A 24,420-nucleotide genomic window follows, 5' to 3' on the forward strand; every position below is an offset into this window, starting at 1 on the left:
CTAAAGAAAATTCGGAACTCATTACCCTTTTTTAACAGCATCTTTATCGATAAAGTAAATAGCCAGAAAATTGCTGTAGAAAAAAAGTAAGTACACCACAGGCTTGTCTTTTGATATTTTTAATTTTTTTTTTCCAGCTCACTGGCTGCCACTGCAACCAAAATGTAAATCAAGTCTTACATGGGGTCTTCTGTTAAATCTGAGCTGGTTTGGGCTGGCAGACACACAACAGACTTCAGAAGTCATCCTTTTGCCATGACAGAGAAATAAGCGCTCAGAGCAGTAGATGTACCTCCTTCACTCTAATTCCAGAGCTGATAATATACAAGATTACCCCGTACTACACAGTACCCCTAAAACACAGCATTCCTCCACATTTCCAAGACATGCAAGTTATCTATACCTTTTTCTGCAAAAGCATAGTTAGTCCATGTGATTTGCCTACTCACCTACTTCTAGTTCAGCTTCTATTCTAGCTTATGACCTACACAGCTTCCATATTCAGACACTGCTCTGTAACAGAGCACCTTCTCCTAGGACAGCAGCAAGCCTTTCCCCACCACCTCACAGGCCTCTCACCTACTGAAAAATAACCCATCAGTGAATAGCAGAGAAAACAGTCAAAAATTCACACCTAAAAAGAAATTGCAATTTTTTAGGATGTCCCACTTACACATAGAAAAGTCAGTATCCTGGTAAGCAAAATGAAATAAACACATCAGTGGCAACTTGTAAAAGCATACATAAACTGAGCTCTTGAGTTGATGTGGAACTCCCCTGAGCTGGAAGTTAAGGACTTTGTTCAGTTATTGTGACAAAAAAAAAAATTAAAAAAAAATCACAGGAACAGAGAAGGCAGGAATTACACCATCAATTTACACTCGCTGTCACAGTACTTACTGTGGGACAAACTTTTACAATGCAAAAACAAGCACAACCACTCACAATCCATTACAGCAGAAACTACCTAATTTCTCTTAATCTAAGAACGTGGCCTCACCAGTCCTTGGCATCGAGGATTCTGGATTTAATGTAAAGTTACCACCTGCATTATGGATGATGGGTATTTGTGAAACTCTGCTCTCCATTTCAGCTGTTACTTGAACCTTCCTTACAAGCCACTTGCATCAGCCACATGTACAGTCTTAGTGGGGATTAGGCTTTAGAACTGGGCCTGCCCAGTTCTTCATGAAAATCTTTCTTCTACACATTTCCAGTCCACATTGAAGTATCTGAAGGCATCTTCTTACAAAGTCGATTTTCATCCCAGACAATGCTGCAGGAAGCAGGAATTGTATCTCAGACGTAAAAGCATCTCTCCCTGGCTATGATGAGATACTCAGCACAGCAGACTACTCATTTCCTTCACCTGGGGAGCAGCAGTAGCCATGTCAGGGGCAGCCAGTGTTGAACCTTCTGCTCAGTATTTATTGATGCCAAAGATACGAACCCCATGCAACTGTGGCAGCTTGGGGATAAGCACGGTCAGGAGAGAGGCTGTGTTGAGGATAAAGTGTGTGGGATCATACTTTGTATAGAAACTCGTCAGGAAGTACCTGCAGGAGAAAAGAGAACAAGCTTAGCTGATGGCAGCCCTGTCTAAAACACATACAGAGCATAGCTGAAAGAAGTGCTTTAGTGATTAGTAAGATTTTACTGGTTAACATCTGTATCTGTATTAAATATCTCACCAGAGGTTCTAGAGTATCTACAGCAAAATTATGGTCTAAGTCTCTTCTTCCCATACCTCTCAAGGTGCTAAAAAGCAACTCTTAGTTTACTATTTTCTTCCAGCACTTCTCCCCACCTTGAGGAGTTGCATATATTTTCTCAGTTTCTGTCCTTTATGAGCCAACATTCTAAACATCATGGAGGATCTTCCCTCCCCTCTCACTGCCATATAAGTGGACACATAAATTTTCTTCAGGGACAAACAGAAAGATTTTTAGAGTCGGATATTAAATATTTATCTAATTTTTCTTAGTTACACAACCATACTTTTGTCAACAGAGACAGGTGTATAGAATTCCTACACCATTTGCATAGTGTAAATAGAAGACAATATGTACAAAGCAAAACTGATACCAGATCACATCCACGGAGGAAATGACACATTTTTAGCTTACAAGTTGCAAAACGGTTAATAAATGCTGTCACACAAGCAATTAGTTTAGATTTTCAGTATTTATGACTTCACAATCTCTTAAAGAAATTCAAGAGTTAACAGTAAGTTTTCCTCACAACATTTCTAATCATTAAAACCTGCCCCATTAATACCTGTTTACAAACTTTGACTTCAGTATGTGGAGTGTCAAAAGCAGAAGAAAGATTGTTGATTACATAGCCTGTAAATAAATACTCCTACAGCTGTGATGTAGAAATAAACAAACAAACAAGAAAAAAAGACAGAAAATGCTTTTAGACTGTAAATTGCAACCCATCATGTTGCAGCTTTTGAAATCATGGCTTTATGTGTCACTTGATCTATAATACAGTTTTGAACTCACAGAATTATAGGAGAGATTGTGAAGAACTTCCTTGAAGATGTGAATTGTACTCCATAATCCAGTTGTTCCCAGTGTGTTAGTAGCCTAGCTTTGCCCTGATCAGGTGTTTCAAAAGGAGTTCCCTTTACTGCATGCAAAAACACATACATTCCCTGGGGAAAATAAAAAGTGAACACAGAGGCACTTTTAGTGATATTTTAAAATAATTGTTACATTGTTCAATGCGTTATAAAATTTAAAAAATAAAATTAAAAAAAAGGAGAGTGAATTCTCACCCAGAAGAGCTGCTAGCCTGTAATGACAAATTATTGAAGAGGAAGGAAGAGACAAGAAGTGATTTGCCTGAGACTGTGCAGAGTCTGAATTAAAGCCCAAGTCTGTGTGGCATCCAGTCCACTCCCTTGCCTTCTACACTAGTAGTTCCTTGAATTCAACGGAATTTTAACAAGCACTGTAACAAGTGTGGATTTGTATCACCACTTTCCTAGCACAGTGTTAACAGAGTGATGAGTAGTAGAGTGTGCATAAAGCAAAAATCTACCTACAAACACTGACAATATCACACCAACTCCTGAAAGCTTTCTCAGCCACTTACCAGCTTCAAATCCTTAGAAACTGACTAAGCATTCTGCTGAATACCATCTGTCCACGTCTTTGCTGCTTCTCCCTAAACATGCTGGACTCTCCTTGTGACTGTTCCTGTTTGATGGGAACATGCCATGTATGGTTTCTTCTGAAAAACCAACTTGGGCCTCTTGGTTTCAAACAGGAGAGTACACCCTCTTCCAGATTTAAAAAACACTTGTTTTCTATCAAAGAGAGCACACCAACTCCAGGGAAGAGTCTCTATGAGACAATATCAAAGATTCCCTTCTCTTCCTATGCACATTAAAAAATTTTCATAAGAAAGCTTTATATAGAAAAAAAAAATCACATTTCTTCCAAACTCTTATAATGGAGGTGAAATCTCAGCAAATCACTTCATGTCTCCTTCCACCTTTTTTTGGAACAGCCTCCAGACCAGAGCCCTGTGAACCTAGGACAATTGATTTGCTTAATTAATTTTTTGATTCATGAACATTTGCAGTGTCTATTTTAATAACCATAAAGACACTTTTAGGACAGATCCAACTGCTTACTCCACATTTTATTTCCCAGTGGTACTTGCAGAAAGAACCATCAAAAATGCTTTCAAGGTTAGCTAAGAGTTTTCCATTAGTGGAAATCCAAGATTTTTTTTTTGTCAAACCATTTGAGGATTGTTTCCAAAAGAAGTGCCATTTAACTTCTGAAATATCCAACAGTGCAATTTATACTCATCTTCTAGTGTTTCACTACAAAACTACTTGCCAGTGCATGCTCTCATCCCTGTTGTCATTACAGCTACTTGCAATGAGTTCAGTAAGGCATGTGGGAAATATTTAGTAATACTTGTCTCTGCCAACATCTTCTGAAGTCAGACATGTCTGATGCTGTCAAAGATAACACACAAAATGCTCTAATGACAGTTACAATTCCACCGGTAGTTTTAAACCTATCTACAAAATCAAAAAGCTCAAATAAAATTAAACTTTACGTTCAAGAGGCTATTACCCATCCTCAGTGAACTATCATTTTCCTCAATAAGGAAGGAGCTATCTTTCTGTCTTCTTGGTTGGTAATGTCAGAAAGCTGAGCTAGCAAACCTCTAGTATGATCTAAATTGCTGGGTTATGGCCCTCTTTTCTCTGAGCATGGCAGGACCAATAAAGATAGCTGCACTACTTTAAGTGGCTACAGGAAAATGACAGCATCCTGGGGAGAGGAGCAGAAAGCAGCTCACAAAATCTTTTGCATACAAAAGTCATTATGCAAGTCACAACCCTCTGAATAACAAATGGTTTCAGGGCTGGGGTCAAAGTAGTTCAGTTTTCCCCACTGCTTTCAAGTGAGATTTCTCTAATGTCCTGTATGGTGACAACATTGTATTCTGAGCTATGCAGCTTGGCCAGAAAGCAAAACTAGAAGAAACAGAATAGAAGCATTTCTCTTAAAGAAAATAGGTAGGCTGCTAAAATTAAACATTTTGGGATACCAATAGATTTATGTGGAAAAATTAGTAAATAGTGTCCAAGAATTAAAAATGTGGTAGTTTATGGATTCAGCACAGCTGTCTAATAATATACAGAACACTGTGAAAGTTGGCTAGCATGATGATTTTATGTTTGCAACCTTCCAGCCTAATTAAACACCATTTAAAAGAATACATAAAGAATATTTCATGTCTTTCATGCTTAAACTGAAAGTGGTTGTGTATCATCCCTCCTTCCCAAAACAGCCAATCCTTTGTGCATAGGCCAAAGAGAGGTGGTGTTTTGGACAGGATTTCATTGTCCATACAGATTGGCTACTTTCCTCTTCCCTTGCTACTGAAAATAAGTATTTATGAACAACCACTACTCCAACTCTGTTCCAAGAGAGGGTACTCACCAGGTTGTGAATGACATTTGTTAAAGTCCAGGCGACAGGGACACTAAAGAAGGGAATGCTGAGCAGGACAATGTGCAGCATGCCGACTCCCAGCGCGTATGTCAGCCACATTCCACGGCTGTTCATCACCCGAGTGTTTGGATTTACCTCGCTGTGGGCAACTCCTACATTCATTTTTACCCTATAAAACAGATCTGTTTGAAGGCTGAGACTACTGTTACAGAGGAGTACTTAATATATGCAATTTTCAAATGTGGGAAAAAGCTGCTTTAAAGAAGCAGGTCTGGAGAGAGCACAGATGTACCTCAAGATCTTCAAGCTATGGTTTATAGAGAGATCAGTACAAAGGGACAGTTGGGAACCATTTGTTTAAAACAAGTTCAAACCAATAAAATTCACAAGCTTGCTACAGAAGGGACATTTAAGAAAATAGTAAGCTGTGATGTCAGAAGCCACAGTTGCAAAGCTGTAAGAAACCAAGCTAATAACTTTCATCCTCTGAATTAAGTTTCTCCATCCATGACAATATCCAGAGCTCTTGTCCACTTCCCACGTCAGACAATCTTCCTCCTCTTTCTTGTTCATGTAATGGTTAGTGAAGAATTCTGCATATACCAACTGCCCAGCCACCTACTTCTAGAAAGAGTAATGAAGGAATAATCTACGCCTCTTTTTCTTGAAGCAAAGTGCAGATTCCCTCCTCTCCCCATCTATTAGTTTCCAGACAGACATTTCCATCTCCTAAATCTGGCTGAAATTAGAAAACAGGTTCAAAAGTTTTCTAAGGAACAGACACATGCAGAGATACACAGGATAATTTCATATGCTGATATATCCAGGAAACTGACAGAACTTACCTACAATGCCACTCTCATCCTATTGTGGTAAAATTTGTAATTATAATTTTTTAAAAAACCCTAAACTATTACTTACTTAAAACTCACATGATCTCTGAGACTATGGATATTTATGAGAGTGGGATGAAGTGGGTTTTTTAGCAATCATCTGAATCAGAATACAAAAGCACTGTTTAACCAGCAAAAGAAAGTTTGCTTTCAGTAGCAAGTTTGTTTCTGACACTTATTTAGTGAGGTCTGAAGTATAAAATAAATATAAAATATAAATATAAAATTCTGCAATATGAACAGCAGTAGACTAAAAATAGCTACGCTGAAGCTGAACCCGAATCGGGGCACTGCCGACCTTACCCAGAACCTGTCGCCAAGCATTCCAAGCGGTGCACACATTACCTGGGATGGGCAACTCAAGGCTGTTCCTCTCTGCCCCCGGATGCAGCACCCGCCGAGCCAGCACCTAGACAGACATCTTGACGTGACCCGCCATCCCTTCCTATTCCACACCACGATTCCAGCCCGGCAGCTCGCCGCACCGCCGCCTTTCCTCTGCCATCCCTGCCCTGCCGGCCCCGCTCCGCCGCCGCCCCGGCCCCAGGCCGGCCGTGCCCGTGGCCTTCTCCCCAGCCCCGGCGCGCAGGCGGCCCCGGCCGCCCGTCCCTCCGCCCCCCGCCGCGGCCCCACCTTTCCGCAGCCCCGCGGCCGCCGAGGAGCCGGAGCGGAGCGTCGGGCGCCGGCCGCAGGTAGAGCCCGCGGTGCCCGTGGGCAGGGCCGGTCGGGAGGGGAGCGGAGGGGCCGGGCCGGGCCGTCCGTACCGCCCACGGGCGCGGGGCGGGCGCGCAGGTAGCGCAGCCGCGGGGCGGGAACGGGAACGGGAGCGGGAGGGAAGCGCCGCCGCCTCGCTGAGGCCGCGCCGGGACCGGGGCGCCGCTTCCCGCGGGCGGCCCTGGGCAGAGGCCAGGCAGGCCCCGGGGAGCAGCGGGCCTCTCGCAGCCAGAACCGGGAATTGCGGACGGCTCTGTGGTCTGGGGTAAACTGGAGGGCCCGCAGGGTTTATCTGCAGCTTTTCGCCCGTTTTTTCGGCTCGTAAACCGAATAAATGCCTCAGTGCGCGCTGAGGCAGGGCCCCTGATGAAGGCGGTGCTCGGAGGGGGGGGCGGGGTTCTTGGTGTGGCTTCAGGCTGCTGTGAGGCCGGAACTGTGAAATTTAGGGAGATTTTATTCCTGGTTTAGCTGAGGATGTGTAGAACCGCAGTTGTTGGCATGTGGGACATGTCTGTAGAAGGATCCAAGGGTTAGGTCAGCGATGGGGCTCCCACGCAGAAAATGCTGCGCTTTCCCACAGAGCAGAGCTGGAACGCCTCTGGTCCGGGAAGAGTTACAGTAGTAAGGTGGCTTGAGCTGAGATACGTGTCTCTTAGCTAAATGGCATTATAGGTGGGATGCCTTTTCCATGGGTAGGACATCCCAGATGTCCCTTTGTGCCTCCCAGGAGGTGTTCCCGAGTTGTGGCCAGCGTTGTGTCCCTCAGTCGGGGTCCAGGGCAGGGGACGCCACACGGCCGGGAGCTGATTCCCGAGCTGCCTGCATCAGTCACACCTCATAGAAAATTTGTCTTTGAGGTCTCCAGCGTTTTTGTTTTAAGATCCTCCCGTATCTTAGTCAGTGTCTGGAGAGACATCCAGCTCCCATCTGACTTACTCCCATGAGTAAACTATGAAACACTTGACACAGGAGTTCTGTACAGTGCATGAATGCCTCAAAATCGGCCTCTCTGAACACGTGTATATGATATTAACATCGGCTCGTCTTCAGCAATACACGTGTTCTCCTGCTCCTCTTGTTTTCCAGTTGGTGGAAGAACGATTCATCGGATCCTTTTTACCACATTTGAAAGGCAAACTGCCTTTGCAATGTAAATAACAATAATAAAGAGAAACCGCCTTTGTAGCTGTTCCTAGAAAAGTTTCAGTGCTGCTTGTACTTAACAACACTGTACTTCCTCCCCCTGCCGCCCCCCCCAAGCCAAGTAACCACATTTTTACTTTGTCTTTTATGTTTAAAGAGTAGCTGTCTTTAGAAGGATGTTGAGGCAGAGAAATGTCCTGTAATTGTTGTATCAGCTGCATACACCCTGCAGGGCAGTGATGCTCAGGGGTGTTGGCTGCAATCTCTCACCAGGACCTGGCTGTGTCAGGAGGAAATCTGTGTTTGTTCCATTCCTCCATGTGTGCTCATATCCTTGGGGCAGGTGCTGAGTGTGCAGTCTGTATTCTTCAGCAGATACTTTGGACTGAATCAATGGGAAAGCCAGGACTGCCAGGATTGTTTGCCTTTCAGTGTAAATAGCATTATATAACATAAACCAGAGAAGAAACCTGTCTGAACCATTCCCCTGCCTCTCTCATATGCATATAAAACTGTGGTTGAATTCTTTTGTGGCAAGCTACAAGGATCAGCAAAGCAGTTTTCCTGGGGCTTGGCTGTTTGTGTCAATGTAGGTACTTAAACAGAAATGCATGCTAAAATTCACAGATCAGTGTACAGTCTTCATGGGAGAGTGTCTCTATAATATAGCAATAATTTTATAACTCTTTGTATTTCCAATAATTAAAAAAAGAAATCTCCACTGGTTTCTAAGGCGTCTTCATTTTCAAGCGATAGAGTGACATAGAAATAAATGCCCTGCCTGAGGGCACACAGTACATCAGATCAGAGAGGCAAGACTATAATGGAGAACTCTTTTGGGTTTGGTTTTTATTTTTGCCAGTAGATCCCATTGCCATTGAATATGGCTTTTACTCAGCACCAGTGTGTTGCTTCCCCATTTCTCTCCCAACTCCTATTGACTGCAAAGGAAGCTGGGCCCTACTGGAACTTGAAAATTTTACTTTCCAGCCATAATGCTGTGTTTTTCTACATTTCAAAGTTCCTGTGAAACAGTTTCTTAGAAATGTGTAATTGTAGTGTTCCTTTTACATTCTTTTTCTGTTATTTTTCTGTGCAGTTGAATCTTTGCACCATGAAACAGCTGCCTGGAGAGACAATTCGGCTCCTTTCAAGTTCTCAGGTGATTACTTCAGTTGTCAGTGTGGTGAAGGAGCTGATAGAAAATTCCTTGGATGCCAGTGCTACAGGCATTGATATTAAACTGGTAAGTCTTTTTCTCAGAAAGAATTGGATATAAAGTAAGATGCCAAGAAAATTGTTCCACTGCAAATGTGTTTTTTTAGGCTATTGTGATTTGGGGAATGGCAATGATTATTATATATTTATATGTATATATTTTTACCTCAAGTAAAAATGGTACAAAATTAGTTTCCATTTGTGTTTTTGAGGCCCTGCTCTGGAACAGTAAGGCATATTTGTGTTTCTGAGTGTATTGTGGGGAAAAAACTGCCAGCTTTCTTAATCCTTCTTTTCCTACTTAAAATTTGTATTTTCTGACTAATAGCCTGTTTTAAAAGATGTTTGACTTAGGTTTACTGTCAGGCTGACATATTTAATTCTCATTACAATGTATTGTAAGAAAGGTAAAAATAGAGAAAGGTAAAAAGTGGAAAAGGTTGATGGCCATTCAAAACAAAAGATGTTTTTGTAATACAAATCACTACCCTGTCTAATTAGCATGGTGAACTCTGGCTACTTCTAACTCTTTATGTTTATAAGCTGTTCAAAAAAGTTGACATGTCATTCAGGGATAGTTTCTGACAATAGAAAATACTACTTTTAATAAAGAATTTGAGCCTTTTTTCTCAACAAATTGGGTGAAATGGGTAACTACTCAGCTCCTCTTGCTGGCCTATTTCTGCTTTTGCAGTCTTTTGTCAGCAGCTGTAAAGTAGCAGTATCTCCTGCTTAGTAAGAAAGAAGTGTTACTATATCCTGTATAAATGTATGTATTCAGGATAGTATCCAATATCTCTGCAAATAACAGTGGATGCATAGGATATTCTTGAATTAACTGGTAGACAAATGCTCTTAACTTGGAGGGCAATTCAATTTCTCCTTGTTTCCTTGACCATGTCTGCTGTATTTTCTGAATGAGTCTAGAGTTGTTCCATGTGAGAATGTTTTCCTGTAGGTGCCAAGGAACTTGTTTGTTACTGCTTTACTACTTTGAGTGAGCTGAAGATGTTCTGTCTTTGCTATGGCCTCTCATAATCTCTGTCTTCTCAATATTCAGATTGCAGAGTGTCTTGCTTCTTGAGTAACTCCAAAGTGAGTAGTGTGTACACAGTTTTGGGGGTGCAGGGTATTGGGATCAGATCCTGGGAGCTGATCAGTAGCTGCAAGGAGTGAACAGAAAGGTGTTGGAGTGTTCCAGAATGGTTGGAACAAACCTTGCAGAGGAGAGAGCCCTCTAACTAGTGTGGGTTTCACAGCACAGTAACCAGCTTTATCCCAGTGAAAAAGAGCATTTTTAACCATTTTCAGTGCATGGGTCATCTATACTACTCTGACATTCTTGTGTCAGTCCAGCCCAATCCAAAACATTGTAGTTCCAAACAAACAAACATGGCTTTATGCAAGTTGGCAGCAATTAAAAGAAATTTGATGATTGTTCTTCTGTGGGTAATAGGGGAGAGGAGAAAATCTGCACTCTGTACAACTCTAGACAGTAATACTGTAAAACAATGGATTTTTTCTGGTATTTTTTAATGGGAAATTAAAATAACTCTGACCATGTAATAGAGGTCCATGACCACATTAATTCTGGATTACTTCAAAACCATAACAGAGAAGAGAAACTTTGAAATTCCATTTTACAGCTTGATGGGTTTTGCCTGAAGCTGCAGCATTTTCATTGTTTTAATCTTTTTCAGATGGAATAGGAGGGCATAGTTTATCCAATTTGCTTGAACAAAGATAACAATTCCTTTTTGACAGACAGACAGACAGACAGGAATTAACCTGCAGATGGAATGGGTCTCAGATAAGAGTCATGGCAGTGGTGAACTGTAGTGGGAAGCTTTGGCTGGTGTTTCAGTCTTGATTGGCCATAGGTGATGTTATTTGGCATCTTTGCACTGTGTACCAAAGCTGAATCATACTGATTGGCATCAGTGACCTGGCAGAGCAACTGAAACATTTCATGGGTTCATAACCTTGGTAAGATTCAGCTCATGAAGGAAGGTGTTACAAAATACAAAGTTTAATTATGTTTACATAATATTTACATAAAACACACAAAAGTAAAAATTAATAAGATTAAAAGAGAAAGAGAGAATCATTTATGTAACATTTTGATTCAAGATAAATCTCACTTTTCTTAAACAACTAACTGGTCAGAAGGTAAAAATTAGAAAATAGGGAGTCATTGTAAAATTCTCATACCTTTCATTAGCAGATACAGCAGCAGGGTAGAGGGTTTCCTGCCTCTATTTCCTTATGTGTTTTTGTGCTCAGTTGAGGTGTATTGCTTAGTTCTGTTTTGCTGTCCAGTAGCAAGTTGACCCAAACATGAGCAAAAGCATTGTTTTTCACCTGAAGACAGCTTTTGCACCATTCATTAAAACAGAAAGTGAAATATACCCATATGTCTGTTGGTTTTTGTGTATTGTGGTTCTGAGCCTACCTCAGAGGCTTTTGATGTTTCCTAAATCAGATTATGTGTGAATGCAGATGGTTTCTTTAGATCCCTGCATCTTTTTTTTTTTTTTACTTCAAGAAATAACCTTGTGAGAGTACATTATAATTTTTACAACCTTATAATGAGAGTACATTATAATTTTTCATAACTGTTTTCAGCATAGGCCCAGGTAGGACAGCAAAGTTTGTTCTGTTTAATCAGCCTGCTTTCAGTGATCACCATCACATGCTCTGTCCAGCATCAGTGACGGCAGCCACTGTTTTAAGACAATCTTTCTAAGCAAAACTAATTGTAAGGTCACCTGGATGTATTACACACTACAGCACATTTTTTTTGTGTGTTGCATCATAATCTTTTCAAAGAGCCAGCCTTGCTTCTGTGGAAGAAGCTTAGTTAGTGATCCTGCAGCTCTGATTACTTTCTCTTCCTGGCTTGTGATTCCTCTGGGGGCTGCTCACTTGTGCAGACTATAGTGTAGCTGGAAAGAAGAATTTTTTCCTGCACTTGTTTGAGATGTTACGGAACCTAAATTTCATCTTTTATTTAGCTGTTGTAAATATCTGGGCTTCAGAATTTTACCATATTTATGCTGGTGCTTACTGGAATGACATATTTAAACTGGAATTCAGTAAAATATGCCTTACATGTAAGTAAAGGTAAATCACAGAAATTGAACTTTGCTTCATTGAATGCTGTTTTAAAAGAGCCTCTGGGAACCTTTACTTCTTTTGTAAAATACTGTATCTCTTTACAGGGTTTTTTATTACTCTTACAATTCATGCCTTGCCCCACATTAGAATTTCAGCTTCTGGGTATTGAACTTGGAAAGCAGAACTTAGAAAATGTAATGGAATCACATCAATCAAAATTGAAACTGAAAATGGTGTGAAGTGAGGGTCTGCTGCATTCAGTGGATGCAGAGCTGCATTCAAGTGATTTCAAAAAATCGATACCAAGTAGGTAAGAGAAGTGAAAAGAGACAAAAACATCTTCAGCTTTCCAGCTATAGGTCTCCTTTTGGGTTTTGCTGTTTCCAAATCACAGGAGATGAATTATGTTATTAATTAGAGAAACCATCACTGTTATCCTAACATGGTGTATTTTTCCTTCTCTTTTTTTTTCCTTAAACAGAGACATTTAATGGTTGCTCAGTTCCTCCAAACAAGCAAAGCTTCCACTTCTGTATGGATAGTTAGAAACTGTAACCTTAGCTGCTTCAAAATTACCTCTTAATTAATTTGGATGTTTTACTGCTCCTTCATGTTTTGTTCTTTTTTCAGGAGAATTACGGGTTTAGCAAAATAGAAGTAAGAGACAATGGCAGCGGAATCAAGGTTGATGATGTCCCAGTTATGGCCATCAAACACTACACCTCAAAAATCAGCTCTTCTGAGGACCTTGAGAGGCTGACAACATACGGCTTCCGTGGGGAAGCTTTGGGATCGATCTGCAGCATATCAGAAGTGAGCACTTGCAATAGATGTGGAGCCTTTGTGTTATGATTTTTGTTGTCTGTATGTGTTCATGGAAGTTTTATTCTGTGCAAAGAGTTTAAATGTTCCAGTGACTTGCCAGGGATGTGCTTGTGTAGGCTGCTTTTCTCCCCAGCCCCTGAAGCCATGTCATAGAAATTTCTTGTTTGTGTCAGTCCTGCCTTTCTGTCACACAGTGCTCTGTTTATTTTGCTTAGTCAGAACAGGTAACAGACAGATTGTGTTGTATTTTCTTTCCTTTTGTGTCAGGGAGTATCATGTCAAAGAGTATGGCTGGCTTTGCTACTTGATTTAGAGTAGATCAAGAAAGGAGCAGCAGGTGATGGCCAGGAGAAGTCATTTCAGGGAACTGATGGCCCACATTGCCATCATTGCAGTAATGATTTCTGCCTTCTTATCTAGGTGATCAGCAGTCATGAGATCTTGCTGGGCTCCTTATTGCTCTTTGACATGTATGTGACTGCAGTTGCACAAACTTTGTCCCTGTGAGTAAACAGGAACCTGCTACCTGACCTAGCTGAGTCTGAGCCACGTGTTTGTATTAAGAGGATTGGCAGTGTACTGACATTTGCTACTTAACTTGTTGGCTAAAAGTAAATATGTTTGTTCAAAACCATCTGAAAGGTGTTCAGGCTGCTGAAGGCACAGCATCTGCCAGATGTTTTTCTTTTTCTGAATTCATGCTGCACCAAGGCCATGTTTTTGGTGCAAGTCTGCTGAAGATTAGATCATGCAGGAAGATACCAAAGCCTGTGTCTGGTTGGAACCATCAGCTGTTGAGCTCAGGAGAGATGATGGTACAGCTTCACTCCTTGGTACCTTGGGGTGCATTCACATTGCACTAAGCAGGAGTGGGTTGTGTATTTGGATGGAGATTTCCAAAGATACTATCAAAAGTGTTGGTGTTTTGATAGATGATGACAGACCTCAATCATTGGTTCCTTCTAATGAGCTCTCAGAGCAGAATCCATCTGTTCAGAGCTTCTAATCAGCTCTATGGTACGTTTCATAAGAGATGGGAGGTGGCCTGAGTGTATGAAGGCTTTAATAAGTATTACTCCTTGTATCAGTAATTGTGTTAATTAACACTCCTGGCATTAATTGTATTCTGCCTACTCAAACTGCCCCCTGAAATTTCAGTTTGAAGGTACTTTGCTATTGGCCCTTAAGTAGGCTAAAGTAGGTCTGCAATACTGTAATTCCCAGTTAATCAATTATTGTTTTTCTCTCCAGGGGCATGACTGAATGCTGAATGATTCATGTGAGACACTAAAATAAACCAAAATATCCTGAAACTCTGTATGTGTGTTAAACTGTGTCTTCCAGGTAGTTAAAGGGCAGTGGTTCTGTTAGTCACAGTGTTGGTAACTGAACTCTGATTTATGACTGCTCTTGCTAAAGCAATCTGTGAATTACCTTAATAGCTTACAAAACTTGCTGTGACTGATTGCCAGATATGTTTAGGTGTGGAAAGAAAATATATTGTTTGTTTGAGAGTAGTCTTTAAGTTTGTGGAATCTCACATGAATTTGTCATAATGTGTTTATCTCACAGAGGGTAAAAATGCAGAACTGTCAATTGATAAAGCTTGTTTAATCTGTGCTAGCATAGAAGATAGAGCAGTGTGTGTTGTAGGTAGCAGGAATTGCTGTGCTTTGTGAATCAGCATGATAGAAATGCTTTTAGTTAAATGGCAGGAAACATGCAGAATAATGCTGAATGTTTCTGTGCCTGTAAGAAATACCTGTTCAAGAGAAATTTTATAAACTAATTAAATGTAATTATGGTGACTAAAGTAACAGATTGGTGTGGTGAGTGTGGTAGCAAAGCTTATCTAAGCTCATTCTGAACTTTGTCTATCTCTGATTAACATAGGTTTTTTTACATCACTCTCTTCAGGTTTTGGTCACAACAAAGACAGCTGCTGATGATTTTAGCATTCAGTATGCTTTGGATAGCAATGGACGTGTAACCTCTAAAAAGCCTTCCCATCTTGGGCAAGGTAGGCTATCACTGTTCTGGTGTTGCAAGGTGACAGGTGTATTTTGTGTTTCTCTGAGGCTCTATCTGATGTTGAAATACCTGTTGGGTACTTAAAGGCTGAGTATGAAATCTTTGCAGCTGTAAACCTTTCATGCCTTGTGTCTGTCAGCTGAGAATGTGTTGTCATAGCGTAAGAAATTATACCTCTTGGAAGCTGTTCTAGATTGTAATTATAAACTAGTTTCTCCTTCTCTGACTCACTTCTTCAAGCTGACAGGGGAAATAAAACCTGTAAAAATTAAATGCTCCTAGTCTGTGTAAGTATATGAGAGATTTCTTCAGGACCAAAATAATGTTTCTGTATGTAGCAAAATCCTTGCATAAAGGAGGGAGACTTGCCCTGCTGCCATACATAAGAATTGCTGGAAGCAGCGTGGCTGTAGGACCAGGCAAAGTCACAGTTCTTTCTAACCTGCAGGAAGAGTATGTACCTAATTTTTACTAAGGATTCTTTTTAAGATTTACACTGTATAGTGTTTTCCACGGCCAGAACACCTGCAGGTTGCAATGCCGTGTCTTTCATTGAAATTGTTGAATTCTCTGAGATATCTAATGCTTTGCAATATCCTTATGGGCTAGGAATTCATGTGGTTGTGTTGGTAGATGAATATTCCTCCTCCTACTGTGTACTGTACCTTGAGCAGAGGTATTTGGCACTTCAGGTGCTTCCCTAAAGCAAATGCTTGTGAAGGCCCTTAATGAAGCACAGTGTTCCTTTGCCTCCAGATATGTGTGATTAGATTCTAGTCTTTAAATTAATCATTTTGCTAATGAAAGCTAACTTATGCATTGAGACAGCTTTAATTAGTGCTGGTTCTTGCTGTTGTTAATTTGTATGAAAGAAAGCTTAATGCTGCAGTCATAACTCTAAATAAAGGAGAAGAATCAAAAGTCTTGAGATACCTTTTGGGGGGGGAATGATTGGTAATTTGGCATATTTGTTCTCATGCTAATAACCTGATTTAGTGTAGCAGCATACAAACATGTCTGTTTAAGTAAAAATAGTATCCTCAATATCCAGTCACTGATTTGCTTTCAGTGTAATTTCTGCTTTATTTTTTATCACCTTCTTGCAGGTACTACAGTAACAGTCCTAAGTTTGTTTAAGAATCTTCCTGTAAGAAAGCAGTTTTACTCAACAAATAGAAAATGCAAGGAAGAACTGAAAAAAGTCCAAGACCTACTGACAGCATATGGTATCATAAAACCAGACCTGAGGATAACATTAACACATAATAAGGTAATAATGAGGTTTTTTCTGTCAACTGTCTTAAGAATCAGTTTCTGATGAACCCATGCAGTTCATGTGATACTTACACAAAATGTTTCATTCCTAAATTTTTTCTTTCATCATAGCTTTGTTTTGCACTTCCACTTACTTTATCCTTTCATAGGTGTATATTTATAATGGCTACAAATTTTGATGTTAAGCTCCTAAAACTCAGTCTCAGGTATTTTTGGTCTCTTGCAGGAGATGCCTGGCTAGACATATGAAGTATAAAAATTATTTTACATGCTAGTGATTAGTAAAGATGGTGGTGATGTTTTGCAAACCATGTGAGATCTTATGAGACCACGGGCCTGATAAAGTGTTAACCAAAGCCACCTGAAAAAACTTGCAAAACTTACTATTTTAGACTGTCTACCTGGATAGAAACTATAGTTCATACAGGCAGCTTGCTGTATTCTGAGTCATAAGAGCTCAGTACATGACAATGATCTTGTTTAAAAAGGCTGGAAAGTTCAAAACAATTAGTGTCGTTGGTGTAAGAACAGTAACGTGTTAGAAGAAGAACATTTAGTTGACCTTGTTGCTCTTGGTTAAACTTGGGAGGATGAATGCAGGGGTTACTTGGAGGTTACTTTGACTTCACTGCATGCTGAATGGGACTTCTACATCACAGCTATAGAAATGACATGTTGGGCAGTTCCCCTTAACCTGACCCAAATTTAACAGAACAGATTTCATTGGCTGTACCCTGGCTTTTTACACCTCCGAGGGGGAGGCTGTGCTAATGAATTTCCAAGTTGCCACAAAGTAGAGAGTGACATCTCGTGGCCAGATCCCTCAGCAATTCTGTTCCTGTTGTACAATAATGCTGTTTGTTGATATTGTCATGCTCACTGAGACTTGATCAGTTACCCCATCTATCAAACATTCACACTTCAGTTCCTTTGCAGTGGGAGTAGGAAAAGGCACTGTACTTTTCTGAAATGACAAGAGATTTCCCTTGCTCTTCTGGACATGTTTAACATGCTTTGATTGTATTTATGTATGTATTTTTAAATATCACTGTGTAGATACTGTGAAAAACTAAAGCTGGCTACAGAATCAGTATTTAAGGCTGAGAAAGAGTAGCTACTTGCAGTCTTATTTCATTGAGATCACTGAGAATTTGAAACCAGACATCTTGGGGAGTGTCTGCCTCCAAGACTGTATTGAGCTCCTTGACATATCTACCAGTGGTTCACAATACTGATGTTGGTCAATAAAACTAATTTTGTCTTCTTGGTGGTTTGTTTTTGCCCTCTTCAACAAGTCACAAATGCTATTTCCTTTATGGTATTTTGATTTCATCCCTTTGATCAGAGTATTGAGTATCTTGGGGTGGTTTTTCTCTGCTTGTTTTAATACAGTGGCAGTAAGGTCCAAAAAGGTGATTACATGTATTTTTCCCAACACTTCCTGCAAAAATGGTGTGAAGGGTGGCATGATAGTTGCCATTGCAAATTGTGGATTTTTGGAACCTCACTTATTAGCTTCAGAGGTACATTCTTCAATACCCAATTTTAGGGACTATATGAATGGGTAAAAAAGTTTAATTCATTGTAATGATAAAGATGATGCTGGTTTTTTGTATTTTACATTTTGCACTGCCAGCCTTTTGTTCATTTAATTTATTTTTTAAAAAGAGGAAAAGAAGTGAGAACGTGCTCAAACGTTTCATCACAAGAGGTCGCTCAGTAGCCATTACTGAGACAGGAAAATTAAAGGCTTAAGTAGACAGAAAGTGTGGTCTGTCTCTGTGCATGTGGAGATACTTTAATATAGTCTGAAAGTTAAAAACTGAACTAAGCTTTATAAAGTTAGTATTCAGATTCCTGTCTTTCTACTGCTGTTGGCATTCCGTGCAAAATAAAAAGTCGTCTGTTGTATCACATCTTTTAAAAGATTTGAAATTCTGAATTTCCAGTGTGTAGCAACTTGCAGTACGGTCAGTGGTGCATTTGTTTTAGATTATCACAGAATGTGAATATTCTTTACTTCTTTTGCCTTTATATGCTAAATACTGTTGTCATTACAATAGCCAATTTGGATCAGGAAAGTGTTTTTTCCATACAGACACTACAGCATATTTGTGCTATAGTAATACTCTGCTGAACAGTGTCCTTGGTGATTTTATTTGTGTGTTTGTTATATTTTTGTTAGAAATATACTAGAAGAAAGAATCAACTTCTTAGAATAGCTTTATTTTTTTATGTAACTCATAGGTGATGTGTTCATTTAAAAGACAAATTGTATATGCAGTTATTCAGAGGACTTGTTAGGATCCCAAATTCTTGAGGCTGAACCAGTACTTTCTGTTGCAATGGAAGAAGGTACACCTTGAGAGTACAGTCAGGTTCCTGGGCTTAAAAGGGCAAGAAGATAGCAGAGATTAAATATTACAGTAGGAGACAAAGAAAGATGGATTGAAAGACTAGAAAATATAGTAAGTGAGAAAAGTAAATAAAAATGTATTTCAAGGAAGTTTTCTAAATAAATTACAAAACCGATACTTAAAAAAAAAAAAAAAAAGCCATGCCAGAGAACAAAACTAAAAACAACCCTCCCCCAGGAAAACCAAATCTCCCCAGTTTTTACAGCCCTGTATTTTATATGAAGTTGAAGGAAAATGGTGGGTTGGATGGGGTTTGAGCAGCAGGTCTTGAGAAACATGCCCATGGCTGGGGAGTTGGATCCAGAGATCTGCAAGGGCCCTTTCAACCCAAACTATTCTGTGATTCTGTGAAAGCATAGCCCTGGCTTTATTGGGGAGGAATGAGTAAGGCTGAAGCTGAGGTTAGGCATCTGAAAATGCTTGCCTGATGAATTCCAGCAGAAACTTATTTTGAGCTGCTGAAGTATAGGTGGTTTTAGCATGCATGCTACATTGCATAGTGAATTTCCACCATGTCTGATTGAGTTTTTTCAAAAGGTGTGTGTCTTATGCTTTTGAATGACATTTCCAGAAATTTTTTTTTCTTCCTACATTTCATGTCTGTGTTAGTTTGGAAAATATCGATTGCTGTTAAGTGTGGTTCTTCACAGAAAAGAACCACCTCATCCAGCCTTTGGTTGATTTTTAGTGGGTAAGAAAATAGATATTCTCTATTCCTCCTCAGATTTATTTATTGTGGAGTCTCCATCAGTTGCTTTCCAAGATAGGAAACAGTCAATTGCTGTTTCTGCTCAGAATGTTTTGTTTGCATTAGCAATAAATAATGAATCACTTTGCAGATCAAGCCTTGAGGTACTATTGCTATTTTGACAACTTGGATTAGCTAGTGCTCCTTCTTTTTATGAAGGTTTATCCTGCCAAGACATTCTTTGAATACTGATAATGTTGATCCTCTTGCCAGTATGGTTATGTTAGAAAGAGGTATTTTTCTTCTTTCATCACCATGTTCCTTGAAAGCATATTGAATAATGAGACAGCCAAATGGAAATAATTTACATGAGTATTCAGCAAGTTTATTTAAAGTTAATGTTATCTGAAGGCGTGTTAAGAACATTTCAAAGTCAGCTACTGCTTAAACTGCCTCAAACCCTTCAGCCCCAAATGCTGTGTTCTAGCAACCTGTGAGCTCTGGCTGTGTTTTACCCAAGGTGGTAAAACACAGCTTTTAGTAGTTCCAGCTCTTCTCTAGAACTGCAGTTTTCACACTCTTCTCTGTTTAATACCAGTAGCCCTCAGCTCAGGCTCTATAAACCACTGATGTTGAAGAAATAAAAGGGTATTTCATCAGTGTTTTCTAAGACTGGTGATAGGGAATGCTTTAATTCTGTTTCAGTTGTCTTTATTCCACAAATGCCAAAATGAGCACGGGCATCCAGGAGCTATACTTATTTTAACAATATTAGATATAGTAGAGCCAAAAAAATTCAGCAACAGATGGTTTAGATGGTGCCTATCAGCAGGTCATAGGGTGCACAAGTGGTCCCATGTCTTGTGCAAAGTACAGATGGACCATAAGTAGGCTCAGTAAATTTTCCAGTTCCTGTTGTGGAAAACTTGGCATAAGTGAATTTTTTTTCCCAGTGTTTTTCACACATAACATTTGAAGCTTGGTCACACGCAGTTCTGCCTAAAACAGTTTCTTGTTTGTTTCTTAAGAGAGTCATGAGTCAGAACTTTTGGATGCAAAGTCCATTTAAAAAGTCTTGTAATAACTGTGAGTAGTGTCTTCCCCAAAACCTCTTTCGTCAGTGGTGTTGACTTAAAGGATGCCATCTTTGTTTTCTTTACAGTAAGTCTCCTCTATTTTCCAAAGTTGCATAATCTTAACCACCAGTTTGTATGAAATAATCCAAATCCAGGGTTTATTTCTGTGTCCCTGTCTTCTGTAATAAGTCTGGATTTTTAGAGAGGGAGTGCGTTAGGGTAAATTTACCATTTTTAATAATGGCAGTATACTTTGCATTCATTCATTGTGTTTCCAAAGTCTGCTGTAACTGCATGTTTAAAAAAAAATCTGAACTGAACAGAAATAGCAGCACACAAACTCTATCTTGAATTGGAAAGGCTACTCTGTTTAATGTAATGATGATGAATGAAATCCCTCCCTAATCTGTGTGTCTTAAAATATAAAGAGGAATTATGATTAAGAATCTGCAGTGCTCTGCAGCCAGCATGCTTCCATTCTAACCTGGAATACAGCTCAGTCTTTCCTTCTATTCGTTGTTCAGTGGCTTTGCTGAGAAAGCCAAACAGAGAGTTAATTATGGTGTTTTTTTGTGCTGAGGACACCTGTCCACTAGGAAATGCGCTGAGACCCTCAACTCAATTTACATCAGCCAGAGAACAGCTGCCAGATGGTAACTACTTTTGGTCACTACCAACCTGATTGAATTTGAACTGGTGACCCAGAGGTGAAATGCTTTATATCCTATTACTAATTCCTTGAGGTTTCCAGTTTCTCATCCATCACTTTTTACAAATGACAGCACAGTATATGTCAAAAATCTCAAAACAATTACTGTTTCACATATGCGGTGTGTATTGCAGAATCTGAGATGTGCCTTTGCAAGGCTTTTGCACTCACACTGTCGGCTTAAAAAGGTACGTGATAAAAAAGGATGTTTCCAAAGCTGCATGGGAATTTTCCCTCTTCTTTAGCAATGTACTTTGTCACTGTTATATATGTTATTTTTGTTAACTGCTGTTTTACAAAGGGCTTTAAAACCTTCCTTTGTTTAAATAGAATTCACTGTGATGTTGTACATTTTCTGAATCACAGTTTTGGGTTGGAAACTGGGTGTTGACAGTAGTTTGATTGTTTAGGAGGCTTTATTTGTTTTTTCCTCCTGCTAGGGAAGTGGAATCTAATAGAATCTTAGAATATCTTGAGTTGGAAGGGACCCACAGGGCGCACTGAGTGCAACTGCTGCTCCTGCACAGGATGCTCCAAGAATCCCATCATGTGTGTGAGAGTGTTGTCCAAATGCTTCTCGAACTCTGTCATGCTTGGTGCTGTGAACACAGGCATGGAGAGTCTGTTTAAGTGCCCAACCACCCTCTGAGGGAAAGAACCTTTTCATAGAGTCTGAGAATCATTAAGGTTGGAAAAGACCTCCAAGAGCATCAGGTCCAACCTTTGACCAGGTACCACTGTGCCCAGTAAACCTCATTGTGAAGTGCCACGTCTGCTCATTGTTTGAACACTCCCAGGGATGGTGACTCCACCACTTCCCAGGGGAGCCTGTTCCAATGCCTAACCACTCTTGCCATGAAGAAATTTTTCCTAACACCTAACCTGGACCTCCCTGGTGCACCTTGAGCCATTTCTCCTTGTGCTGTTGCTGCTTGCATGGGAGAAGAGCCTGAACCCTACCTGGCTATGACCGCCTGTGAGGTAGTGAGCAATAAGATGGCCTCTGAGCCTCCTTTTCTCAGGCTAAACACCCCCAGCTCCCTCAGGCTCTCCTCATCTCACTTGTGTTCTAGCTTCACTGCCCTTCTCTGGACACACTCCAGCACCTCCATGTCTTTTTTGTAGTGAGGGGCCCAAGACTGCACACGGGACATGGGGTGTGGTGTGACCAGTGCTGAGTATAGAAAGACGATCACTGTCCTGGTCCTGCTGGCTGCACTATTCCTGATAGAGGGCAGGATGCTATTGGTCTTCTTGGCCACACACTGACTCATGTTCAGCTGCAGTCAACCAGCACCCTCCGGTCCTTTTCCAGTGGGCACCTTAATAGCCCCTCTTCCCCCAGCCCATAGTGCTGCAGGGGGTTGTGATCCAAGTTCAGGACCTGGCACTTCATCTTGTTGAACTTCACACCACTGGCCTTGGCCCATCAATTCAGCCTGTCCAGATCCCTCTGCAGAGCCTTCCTGCCCTCCAGCAGATCAACACTCCCTCCCAACTAGATGTTGCCTGCAAACTGCCTGAGGGTACACTCAGTCCCCTTCTCCAGATAATTGGAAAATATGTTAAACAGGCCTGGCCCTGATTCTGAGCCCTGGAGAACACCAGTAGTGACGAGTTGCCAACTGCATTTCATTCCATTTACTACCACTCTCTGGGCTTGGCCATCCAGACAGGGTGCATCCAAGAAGAGTGCACCAGTCCAAGCCATGGTTTCTCCAGGAGAATGCTGTGGGAGACAGTGCCTAGAACTTTACTGAAGTTAAGGTTCTATCCACAGCCTTCCCCTCATCCACTGGGTGGATCACCTGGTCCTAAGAGGGGATGAGGTTCTCTGAACACCCGTGGCTGTACATGTGTGATTAAAGCAATCAAAAAGCATGTGACTCTCAAGAGTCTTTGGAATTCTTGAAAGGCTTTGAAGACAGGTGTTACCAGATGAAGATCCTTGGCTCCTTGTAATATCTGTTAGCTCCTCTCCTAACTTACCTCCTAACTCCCAAATCCAAGCATTTCTCCACTGTGTCATGCTCAAGACAGTCTTTTTGTTGGGAGGATGTTCTTGTGTCATGAAAGAGATATCTGACTAAGGAATACACCGGAATTTGTAGAATGAACAGTGCTGTGGAACGTAACTGTCTTTCAACAAATCCCCTTGATAGCTCTAATATGTGATGCCATGGGATAGACAGGTATGTAGCTGCATCTGATGAGGGGAAAAATGGTGCCTTGAGTTTCTGTACTGCACTATATCTCCACTGGTAATTGTCCCAGCATCATATACAAATGGAGGGGGCAACTGATTCCTTAGGGGTGAGTGTAAAATATCTAGGAAAATAATTGATTAGTTGCCTAATTTTTTAATAAGCTAAATTGAAAAAAAATTGTGATTTCTGTTTTCAAGGGCAGTTTATGTAAGGGTTCCCTTTTAGTAGGGTAACTTACCACTGGTTTTAAAACAGGACACCAGTTAAGGCATGGAGCTGAAAAACAGCAGCGCTTCTCAAGGCTGGCATTCTAAAGAATGTGGTGAGGACTTCACATTGATCAGTTTTAAACTTAGCAGATGAGTTTTCTTCCACTGCAGAGTGTGCCAGCCCTTGGAGCTGGGTGTCTGTGCATCATTAAGATGAAGAGGTTATAGATATAGTATTGGAGGATGTGGTTTTGTTTCCCTTGGGTTCAATTCAGTCTTGGGATATTGCTGCCTAGTTTTGTTCCTGTTTGTGTACTCTCAACAGGTAGGCAGCAATGCTTCCAATTGAAACCTAATAGGCTATTAGGTTTTAGGTCAAGAAGCTGAGGAACATACTGGCCCAAAGAGTTATCTGCAGTGAGATCTCAGATGCCAGGGTGACAAGATTTTTGAAGCATGTAGCACAAAACTAGAGACTATGAAATGCAGTTCTCTTCTAAAGAGCTAACTCAAGTTACGTTACCAGCCTACAGCTCATGTACAACTGCTTGCTCAACTAGACTTGAACACTCCCAAACCTTATTACAGGGTGAATAATATGACTGTCATGAAATAAAGAAAATAGGTGGGGTTTGGGTACTAAAACTCTACTTTAAGTGTACTGCCATTATGTAGTAATAAGGTAAATGAAATGAGCTGGTTTAACTCTCAGCATCGTAATTGTGCTGAAGTAGCCGCAGTTGGAAACGTGGTCCCAGTGTCTGGTCCCACCTCTAATTAAGATTTTCCTTTTATCTGGGATTGCAAATCACTGTAGCTGCTGGTAGAAACTCTAAAATATAAAGGATGGTTAGGGATGCAGATCAACTTTTTTTTTTTCTCTGTTCTTTCCTTGGGGTCTTTCAAGAAA

General features: G+C 40.5%; 2 protein-coding genes across 6 annotated transcripts in view; one reads left to right on the top strand and one right to left on the bottom strand.

Annotated features, from left to right (window-relative positions):
• Window positions 1–103: 103 nt before the first annotated feature.
• Window positions 104–6,946, bottom strand: ORMDL1 (ORMDL sphingolipid biosynthesis regulator 1). 2 transcript variants are annotated; one of them, XM_036386461.2, is made up of 5 exons: window positions 6,515–6,946; window positions 6,227–6,290; window positions 4,977–5,157; window positions 2,508–2,659; window positions 104–1,556 (listed from the first exon to the last, which is right to left on the bottom strand). In XM_036386461.2, exons 3-5 carry the CDS (start codon window positions 5,148–5,150, stop codon window positions 1,421–1,423), a joined length of 462 nt encoding a protein of 153 aa, XP_036242354.1. In that variant the 5' UTR covers window positions 5,151–5,157; window positions 6,227–6,290; window positions 6,515–6,946; the 3' UTR covers window positions 104–1,420. The 2 variants fall into 2 exon arrangements, with proteins under 2 accessions (XP_036242354.1, XP_036242356.1); XM_036386463.2 differs by lacking the exons at window positions 6,227–6,290; window positions 6,515–6,946 and having other exon boundaries at window positions 4,977–6,192.
• Window positions 6,540–24,420, top strand: part of PMS1 (PMS1 homolog 1, mismatch repair system component) — a 44,187-nt gene continuing 26,306 nt past the window's right edge. The window contains exons 1-5 of one of the 4 annotated variants that reach the window (XM_036386460.2): window positions 6,540–6,573; window positions 8,838–8,984; window positions 12,704–12,886; window positions 14,816–14,918; window positions 16,036–16,199. In XM_036386460.2, the coding sequence (XP_036242353.1) occupies window positions 8,853–8,984; window positions 12,704–12,886; window positions 14,816–14,918; window positions 16,036–16,199 (582 nt within the window). In that variant the 5' untranslated portion in view covers window positions 6,540–6,573; window positions 8,838–8,852. Of the gene's footprint in view, window positions 6,574–6,608; window positions 6,674–6,715; window positions 6,861–7,712; window positions 7,746–8,837; window positions 8,985–12,703; window positions 12,887–14,815; window positions 14,919–16,035; window positions 16,200–24,420 lie in introns of those variants that run through there. The other 3 variants (XM_054515363.1, XM_036386459.2, XM_036386458.2) reach the window with 3 other exon arrangements.

This window comes from Molothrus ater, chromosome 7, assembly GCF_012460135.2.
Source record: "Molothrus ater isolate BHLD 08-10-18 breed brown headed cowbird chromosome 7, BPBGC_Mater_1.1, whole genome shotgun sequence".
NCBI classification, from domain to species: Eukaryota; Metazoa; Chordata; class Aves; order Passeriformes; family Icteridae; genus Molothrus; species Molothrus ater.

Excerpts from the sequence above, each read along its gene's own strand:
- ORMDL1 (XM_036386461.2), bottom strand. The coding sequence starts at position 5,150 with ATGAATGTAGGAGTTGCCCACAGCGAGGTAAATCCAAACACTCGGGTG. Across the intron at positions 2,660-4,976 it reads CAAATGTCATTCACAACCTG|GGAATGTATGTGTTTTTGCA; the intron begins GTGAGTACCCTC and ends TATTTTCCCCAG. Across the intron at positions 1,557-2,507 it reads ACAATCTCTCCTATAATTCT|GTACTTCCTGACGAGTTTCT; the intron begins GTGAGTTCAAAA and ends TTTCTCCTGCAG.